At 50.8% G+C, this 9,254-nt stretch overlaps 1 protein-coding gene across 2 annotated transcripts in view; it reads left to right on the plus strand.

The window, feature by feature from the left end:
• The first annotated feature begins 456 nt into the window (after positions 1-456).
• fgd1 (FYVE, RhoGEF and PH domain containing 1) overlaps positions 457-9,254 on the plus strand; it is a 26,680-nt gene continuing 17,882 nt past the window's right edge. Inside the window, exons 1-3 of one of the 2 annotated variants that reach the window (XM_086212958.1) lie at positions 457-1,123; positions 8,821-9,126; positions 9,209-9,254. The exon at positions 9,209-9,254 is cut by the window's right edge and continues 153 nt beyond it. In XM_086212958.1, coding sequence (XP_086069084.1) covers positions 964-1,123; positions 8,821-9,126; positions 9,209-9,254 — 512 coding nt within the window. In that variant the 5' untranslated portion in view covers positions 457-963. Of the gene's footprint in view, positions 1,124-6,219; positions 6,563-8,820; positions 9,127-9,208 lie in introns of those variants that run through there. The other variant, XM_086212959.1, reaches the window with a different exon arrangement.

Raw genomic sequence — 9,254 nt, forward strand, 5'->3', positions numbered from 1 at the left:
GTTCATAGTGCTGCTGTAACAGAGGCCATTCGACGCGTCGGCGGTTCTTCGGTGCGGCTCACTGATCTAAGTACGTCCTTGGGTGCTGTGACAGTTTGACTGTTGTACCGTCTGTGTTCTCTCTGTTCTTGAAGCTCGTTTGCCAAGTAACAGAACATTCAGGTCACAAGAACGTTTGGGAGCTTTGATCAAACCACAGTGGAAACAGGAAGTGGCCTGTTACAGCCCCCTGGTGGCTGCCACTTGCTCTGCGTCTGTCCTAAAGAATGAAGGCACTCCAATGGAGGCAGAGGAGGAAAAATCCAACCAAGCTGGAATTCTTCTCCTCAGTTTTTCTTCTGCTTCAAATTTCAGCCTCAGAAAACAAAAAAGGAGAGAAAATGAGAAACAGACGAGGGTGGGGGGTGGGATCAGATGTCTGGACGGAGGAGGAGGAGTTGTGGTATCGGTCTGAAGCTCAGGTCAGATTTTCACACAAAAACTTGAAGCTGCTGCGCAGAGAGACGAGTGTCCGTCCGTCTGTTCGGTGGACAAACTGACTCTGGAATGAAGAAGAGCGGGAGACGGAGGGAAAGAAGCAGAGCAGCAGAACAACAAACCAGCTGAGTCAGCAGATTGGAGTTGAGAGACGTCTGGCTTCATCTCTGACTCGTCTGCGTTGACGCGAGGCGACATGGACAGGAAACTATCTGTGGTTGTCTTGCCGAGGGACGAAAGCTGAGGATGGGATGGGAGGACGAAGGAGGGAGACACTTCCTCCACGTGGAAGAACAAACCTGCACTTTGATGGCGGACGAACAAATGCGAGATTTGATCTCCTGGAGAGAAAATGGAGAGTGACTCCTTGACTTCAGATTAAAAGTTTGGGAAAAGCTTCAGAAGAACTTTGTCTTGCATGGAAGCTGAAGCAGCTGAGCGTCCCAGCGTGGACGCACGTACCTGACCAGGTGTCCTGGTGTCATCATGCAGATGAACCGGCCTCGCAGCACCCTTCCCGGGTTCAGCCTCCCCCCGGCTCCTCCCCCTCCTCCCTCCTTCTCCAGTCGCTTCAGCACCATGAGGTTCTCCTACCACCTGAGTGCCACACCTCACAGCAGCGGCGGCGGCGGCACCTGCAGGACAGGTGAGTGAACTTAGGTCTGCTCTTAAAGAGCCGGTGTGTGAGATCCAGTGACTTCCAGTGGTGACATCACAGATGGCACGTCCTCCACTAGATCAATCAACTAGATCACTTCACTAGATCACTTATTCACAATCAGAAAACTTCATGAGTTTGGTTCCCCTGCAGCGTCTCAGACGCAGCAAGAGAAGAAGTCATCATCCAGTTACAGGAGAGCGACGTCGCCGGAGGTCAGGAGGTGCGTTAGCATCAGTCACATGTTAGCAGTTAACCAGCAGCTAACCAGCAGTTCAACTTTTGACTATCACGTGACGCCATCTTTCCTTTCAGCTGTCAGTATTCATGATGGCATCCTCAGCACGAGAGGGTCGAGTTCCAAAACATTTCTGAAGCTTGGAGAAGGCGGAGCTTATGACATCAGTAGAATTTCTCAGGGAAACAACGGCGGCGCAGAGAGTGAAGTGAAAGTCTTCACCGTTCTCGGAAAGTGTAAACGCCACATGGCGGTTTGTCTGTTGGCTGGTTACCACCTGAGAGTCACGAGAGTCAATCAAAGAGACATTTCAACAGGCCGACGTGTGACGCACTCATGTTCACCTCTGAGCTGCACTGTTGGAGGCGCTGCGGCGGCAACACTGGAATGTTTACACCACTTCGTTTTTCTCCACAGCCTCGTGACCGAGAGAGAGAGAGAAACTGAAGTGATCAGAACTTTTCCCATCTCAAATCTTTTTCAGTTCCTGGAAGACTAAATCTGCGGGTCTGAATCCTCTCCTGTTCCTGACTTCTTGTCTCTGCGGTGGCTCGCGTCTGATTGGCTGGTTTGAACCTTGATTGAAAGCAGCTCCTCAGACACTTGAAGAGTTTTTCCAGTATTAAATATTCAGGACTCAGCAAATGTGAGTCTTGAAGTTTCTGCCGTCGTGTGATGAAGTGAATCGTTTATCTCCCTGTAAATTAGCAGGATGACACGTCACCTGATTGACACTCGCCGCCATTTGTTTTTTCTTAGCGTGACAGCTCATTTAAAACAGTCGTCTATGCAATGTGAATCATCTGATAAACAGAGGCTGGAAGTGTGGCTTTGTGTGTGTGTGTGTGTGTGTGTGTGTGTGTGTGTGTGTGTGTGTGTGTGTGTGTGTGTGTGGTTTACTGCTGACATCAGTTGTTCCTTCTGTGTTTATCAGAAACCTGAACATTTTTTCTTTAAAAAAAGATGACATGTTCTGATGTCAGTTTTAGCCACTCAAAGTAAAATATAAGACGATTTGTCATTTGGGATACCCACTAGTAAAAGTGGGTGTTCCCAGGCCTGTTGGCTCCGCCCACAACACCGCATGTGGCGGCAGGACGTGTCGAGGCTGATATGAGCAGATATGAAGCAGAGCTGTAAGTTAAAAATAGATTCAGCTGCTGAACAGAAATTTCAAACACGAGAGCGTCTCTACCGTCCCTCGACTCCCTCGCCTGCCTCTGCTTGGCCCTGTGCTTCCACTCATCCTCTGACTGGGAGTTTTGCTCTATTTTCCTGCCACTTCCTGTTCATCATGGCGTCCTGATACTCGTGTTTCTACTGGAAACAGAAAGTTGAATCATCTTGTCCAGTCACCAAACCTTTGTGTGTGCACGTTTCCCCCCGCTGACCTCAGACCGACAGCTGTCCAATAAAGGAAACACCCTCTCCAAAGTGAAGTCAACACACACACACACACACACACACACACACACACACACACAGCACCCCTCCCCCAGGGCAACAGCAAGTGACCCAGTGACCTAGAGAGAGACGGACTCACTCGTCCCCCCAGGACGCGTGCCTGTTTGAGTGAGGGAGGTCAAAGGTCAACGTCTGGTATTGTCTCCTCCCTTGCCAGATGAAAACAGGGTACGTTTGATTTCCACAAAGATGTGTAGAGGTGTTCAGGTGTTTTGTTGTTCAGCTTGGGAGGGGGGTTGTGCTTCACAGACGGGCGGAGTTACAGACTCTTGGGTGATTCAGTGAGCTACAGTCCTGGCTCTCCTCCTCCTCCTCCCTCTTCTCCAGTAAAAGGGGTGTTTGTTTTATTTCGTCGTGGCCCCAGATGTTGGGTGGAGTTAGATGTAGCGTTTGTTTGACTGACTACAGCAGCCTGATGGGCCGGATTCTGTTCCACCGGGACAAATTAGATGATAAGTTGAAGCAGATCCATGTGAGTATTTTGCTGGACAGTTGATGAGGGGCGCTTGTTCCGCTCCTGTGTGCAGCCCTCCTGCTCCCTTCCTCCAGCCTCCGGTTGATTCACGGCCACGTTAGCGCCTGCTGAAGGACCGCCAGACGTGTTCCCTCCTCTGACATAGAAAAGAATTTCAAGAAAACTCCTTCACTGGTGATCATGTGACACTGTGATGGTGAAATCCAACATCGGACAGAACCAACAAGCTCTGAGCATCGAAGGCATTGAAACGACATTTTACCAACACAAAGGATGAAGAACCTTGTTCACCGCCAGCCGCCATCTGTGTTCTTCCCCAATGTGACATGAGCATGAGACGCCATCCTGACGATGAATGTGGGTCACAACCACATTCAGATGATGGCATCTTGCTGGCAGCAGACCAGGATGAGGTGTGTTTGCAGTCCAACAGGAAGTGGTCATCTCCTGGTTCCTCCACCAACAGGAAGTGGTCATCTCCTGGTTCCTCCACCAACAGGAAGTGGTCACCTCCTGGTTATTCCACCAAAAAGGAAGTGGTCATCTCCTGGTTCCTCCACCAAAAAGGAAGTGGTCATCTCCTGGTTCCTCCACCAACAGGAAGTGGTCATCTCCTGGTTCCTCCACCAACAGGAAGTGGTCATCTCCTGGTTCCTCCACCAACAGGAAGTGGTCATCTCCTGGTTCCTCCACCAACAGGAAGTGGTCATCTCCTGGTTCCTCCACCAAAAAGGAAGTGGTCATCTCCTGGTTCCTCCACCAACAGGAAGTGGTCATCTCCTGGTTATTCCACCAAAAAGGAAGTGGTCATCTCCTGGTTCCTCCACCAACAGGAAGTGGTCATCTCCTGGTTCCTCCACCAAAAAGGAAGTGGTCATCTCCTGGTTCCTCCACCAACAGGAAGTGGTCATCTCCTGGTTCCTCCACCAACAGGAAGTGGTCATCTCCTGGTTCCTCCACCAACAGGAAGTGTTCATCTCCTGGTTCCTCCACCAACAGGAAGTGGTCATCTCCTGGTTCCTCCACCAACAGGAAGTGGTCATCTCCTGGTTCCTCCACCAAAAAGGAAGTGGTCATCTCCTGGTTCCTCCACCAACAGGAAGTGGTCATCTCCTGGTTCCTCCACCAACAGGAAGTGGTCATCTCCTGGTTCCTCCACCAACAGGAAGTGTTCATCTCCTGGTTCCTCCACCAACAGGAAGTGGTCATCTCCTGGTTCCTCCCCCAGCAGCCAATAGGATCGCTCCATGTGATTGTGGTGATTGAACCAGTAAATCAGCTCTGGTGAACAGAAGTTGATGATCTTCCAGGTTCAGTTCATCAAGATCGTCTTCACTAATGAACCCTCTGATGATGCTGGAAGCCTGGATGCTACGGTAGCAGTGCTAAGCTAACATTAGCCTAGGAAGGAGCTACACCATGGTCACATGACTTCAAGGTCACCACCACTGAGCTTCAGGCTTCTTGGGCTGAAAGGTGAACAGGATGTCAAACTGCTGTTTTATTGGCCTCAGACATTTCTGTGGTAGAAGAAGAATGTGATGATGGAAGCTGTGGCACTGACCAGTAACTGCTCTACCGGCCTCCAAGCGGCAGCTGAGGTTTGTGACGACGGTGAACCACCGTGACAGACGGCCTGACAAACATGCAGCCACGCTGATTTGATCAGTTTTCCACCATCAGCTGCTCATGTGACCATGAGAGTCATGTGACTGATACATGTTTGGAACCAGAAGAGATCAGAACACATGCTGATGTAAGACTGTTTCCATAACCAATAACTTTGATCAGGGAAACAGGTTCATCTTATCAGGTGAAATGAGGAATTCAGGGTCATGACTGAGACAACAGAAGGGCTTCAGGACGTTTGACGCTGATATGTCATTGTTAGCAGTCGGTGACATTTTTAGACCAAAAACATTCAATTGATGATTTCATTCAATAAGCTTTGGATGGATCAATAACTTCGTTAGTGTCACATGACCATTTACTCTTTATTTTCTTCTGTTAACCTGAGTCAGGTAGATGCTCACCTCTCCTGTTATACCTCCTGTGCAAGAGAGGTATAACCCTCCCACTGGCGTGTTCTGGGCTGACCATCAGGAACATGTAACTAGAGTTGCTGCCAAATGTTTGAGCTCCTCCCTTTATGTCTAAGGCTAAGCTCCTCCCCTGTGGTTGTGTTTCACTATACATTGCTACATGCTGCAACACATCGCTAAATGGTGCTACATGCTGCTACACATCTCTACATGCTGCTACATGTTGCTACATGCTGCTACACATCACTACATGCTGCTACATGTTGCTACATGCTGTTACGCATTGCTACATGCTGCTACACATCGCTACATGCTGCTACATGTTGCTATCTGCTGCTACACATCACTACATGCTGCTACACATCGCTACATGCTGGTACACGTGGCTACCTGCTGCTACACATTGCTATCTGCTGCTACATTCTGCTACACGTGGCTACCTGCTGCTACATGTGGCTACCTGCTGCTACATGTTGCTACGTGCTGGGACACATAACTATGCATTGTGACATGGCGAGATTGTCAGTCCATCCTCAGTATGTCTCAGGTTGTGTCAGGCATGAGTCTCCACTCATTGACCTGCTTATTACCATAGGTTCACCTGAGAACCACTGCCAGTGACTCCGCCCACATGAGCTGTGATATTTATCTGTTCCCTCTATTTTTCTTCAGTGACTCTGTGACTGAGACCATGTGACCAGATGTAGTTGTCAGTCTGATCATCTTCAGTTTCTCCCCGTTTTATTTTAACTTGTTGTCAAGGGAACCAAAATGGAGGAGAGGAGTGGGTCCACCGACCCCGCCCCCAGCACCCCCCCCCTTTTTTTTCTCGCTCGCTCACTCTCTGCCGCCGCCCGCCGCTCACACACCGGGCAGCCCTCTGTGCCAAACCGAGCGGATCTAACCTCCGTCTCCGTCCAGTAGCAGCTTAGCAGCTGCCTGTCGGTGGCTCCGCCGCTCCGGACTGTCTCTCTCCGCCAGTGTGTGTGTGTGTGTGTGTGTGTGTGTGTGAGTGTGTGTGTGTGTGTCTGGGTCCGAGCCGTGCCGCTCCGGGCCGCTCCGAGCCTGCGCGTTTGTGGAGGTGACCCGGTTTCTTCTGCGTGCTGTGGACCGGGAGAGCCGCTCTCCCCCCGCACCCACATTTTCTTTCATGACCGGATTTGTGTTTTGCTGCGCGATGTACATGGACAGAAGCAGCCTGACCAGAGGTGAGTCTGCGGCATCCACGCGCACGCGCGCAGGCACGCACGTACGCACGGGATGCGGGCACGGCAGCCGCTGTACCTGCCGCAGCACGCGCACCGCTGCAGCCGCGTTTTTAAAACACGAGGGAAAAATGTTCATCTTCCAAGTGATGAAGGTGCTGCTGCTGCTGATGATGATGAAGGTGGTGGTGGGGATGAAGATGATGAAGGTGGTGGTGGGGATGAAGATGATGGCGGGGGGGGGGCGCGGGGGTGACACGCACACTGTCGAGGCTGCGTGCACGCGCACACGCTGACCGACATCTCGCTGCAGTGAATGTAGGGTAGCGGGGCCGCGCCTCCAGATGTGACGGACAGACGTGAACGCGTCATTCTACCGATCGGTGATCAATGAGGCTCACAGTATCGATCCCCGCCGCTTTATACCGTCACACTGACACATTTTCAAAGACGCAACTGTTGGAGCAGGACTGTGTGTGTGTGTGTGTGTGTGAGAGAGAGAGAGAGAAATCGAAAAATCATTGATTATTTATTGATTGATTAGTGCCTGCTGATCAAGATTAGTGAATCTGTAATGGGAATATTTTGTAGTGTGTGAATGAATATGTGTGATTGTTGGTGTGTATCAGCAGACCGACACACCCCCCTCACTCTTCCTCTCCCTCTCTCTCTCTATCTCTCTCTCCTGCTGTCTCTCTCATACACACACACACACACACACACGCTCCTGGTCAGTGAGTCGTGGCGTGCTGCAGGTCTCGCCGTGTTCAGGAGTGTGTGCAGGTGCTGAGATCTTCAGATATCTTAATTCTAAAGCGTTGCAGTATGAGTGACCTGATGTGGCGTTGAGACTCCCGATGATGATCGGCCGACGACCTGCTCCGCCTCCGGAGCTGAGATCGTCAACTCACACGATTTCCTTCTAAACCTTTGAAGGGTGATGTGACTAAAATGGCGAGAAGTCAAGTTGACATTCAAAGCCAGCGTCGGTCTGCCGACTCTGAAGGTGGAACCAACAGAGCGTCTGCTGTGTTCAGGCTGGTGTGTTGTCCGCCACCAGGTGACAGGTGATCACATGACCAGCCACCATTTCCATCACCTGTCATGCAGGTGTGTGTTGGCGGTCTGTCATCTCCAGCACATGTGTTGAGTGGCGTGGAGGAGTTGATGTCTGTCTCATCAGTCCTGGTCTGTGGTCAGGAAGGTCCTGCTAAATCGTGGAAATACCAACACGTCAAGGTGTCTGCTGTTTTGTTGGCTGGTGGTCGTGTGCTGCTGCCCTTATTAGGACTTCCATTCATCAGGACAGTCTAACCCCAATCCTGATCCTGATCCTGATCCTGATCCTGATCCTAACCATAATCCATAACTAGGAACTCAGAAACCAGGTTCTTTTGCATCAGGATGGTCTTTGGTCCCCATGAGGACTCGAGGTCCTGATAAGGTTGGTGTTTATACCAGGAAAGATCCTGATAGGTACAAGGAACCAGGTATACACACACACACACCATCTGTTTTACACCATCCTGTCGATGTTTCCCACGACCCCTCAACATGTTTACATCTGTGCACAACACACAGTCGATTTTACTGCCTTTGTGGGGACTAATTAGTGATACATCCATTCAGATCTGTGGACTGACCCTTGACTTTGACCCCTGACCTTGACCCCTAACCTTAGATGTACACCACAACATCAAGTCAAATTTGACCAGACCTCACAAGTATAGTTACTAGAACACACACATCTTGTGTATCATCGTTTGTTTGTTTGTTTGTTTGTCCATCAGCAGGATGACCTGAAACCCTTTTTTGGGGGGAGGGCACTTTCCTTCAGTGATGTCACTGGTGGGTGTGTCCCTGCAGGATTGTTGAGAATTCAAGTGACCAAAGTGTGTCAACAATGTAATTGGTCAGAAGTGCCAGGGGCGGAGCCAGAGGGCAAATACAACCTCACATGTTCTGAACTTGGTCAAGTTTCCCAGGGAAGATAGTGGACTGGTTTTTACCAAACCAGCTCCACTCATCTGGTTAACCCGTCCAGTTGAGTTCTGATCAACAAGCCAACCCATATTTGGTTGAGACTCTTAGGCTCGTCAATCAGGCTGTTGATCCGCCCCCTTGGATCAGGACAGCACCCTCTGCTGGTCATATTCACACACATGATGTTTTAATGTTGAACTACTTCGCTGTTGATTGTGAAAAGGTTTTTATTTTGAAACTCTATGGTGTGGATTTTGACTCCTCCTCCTTCTTGCTAGGCCCCTCCTCCTCCTCCAGTCCCAGTTTGCTAACTAAGAGCCTTTCTCTGGAGCCGCCCTGCTCACCCTGCGGCCACCAGGAGGCGCTGGATGCCGACGCAACCCAGCAGCCGAGCTCTGACCCGGGGCCCACCCTCTCATCATCGGGGCCTCCCTCCCTGGAGGGCGGAGCTCCACTCATGGAGCGCCACGGCTCTGCCAATGAATTTCAGCTGGTCAATGACACGGGGCCACCGGAGCTGCCAGCTACCACTGTAACACCACCGAGCAAGAGCAGGCCGCCGCTGCCCGGGCCAAAGCCTCAGGGTAACCATGATGACATCACTGTAACAGACAATGTTTACAGGCAATGATGTCATTAAGTAACATGTGACTCCACCCTCCACAGTCCCCCCAAAGCCCCCCCACCTCCAGCAGCAGGCGGGGGCACTGAG

Source organism: Aulostomus chinensis, chromosome 9 (genome assembly GCF_037954235.1).
Source record: "Aulostomus chinensis isolate RoL2024-O1b breed Wild chromosome 9, RoL_Achi_v1.0, whole genome shotgun sequence".
NCBI lineage: Eukaryota > Metazoa > Chordata > Actinopteri > Syngnathiformes > Aulostomidae > Aulostomus > Aulostomus chinensis.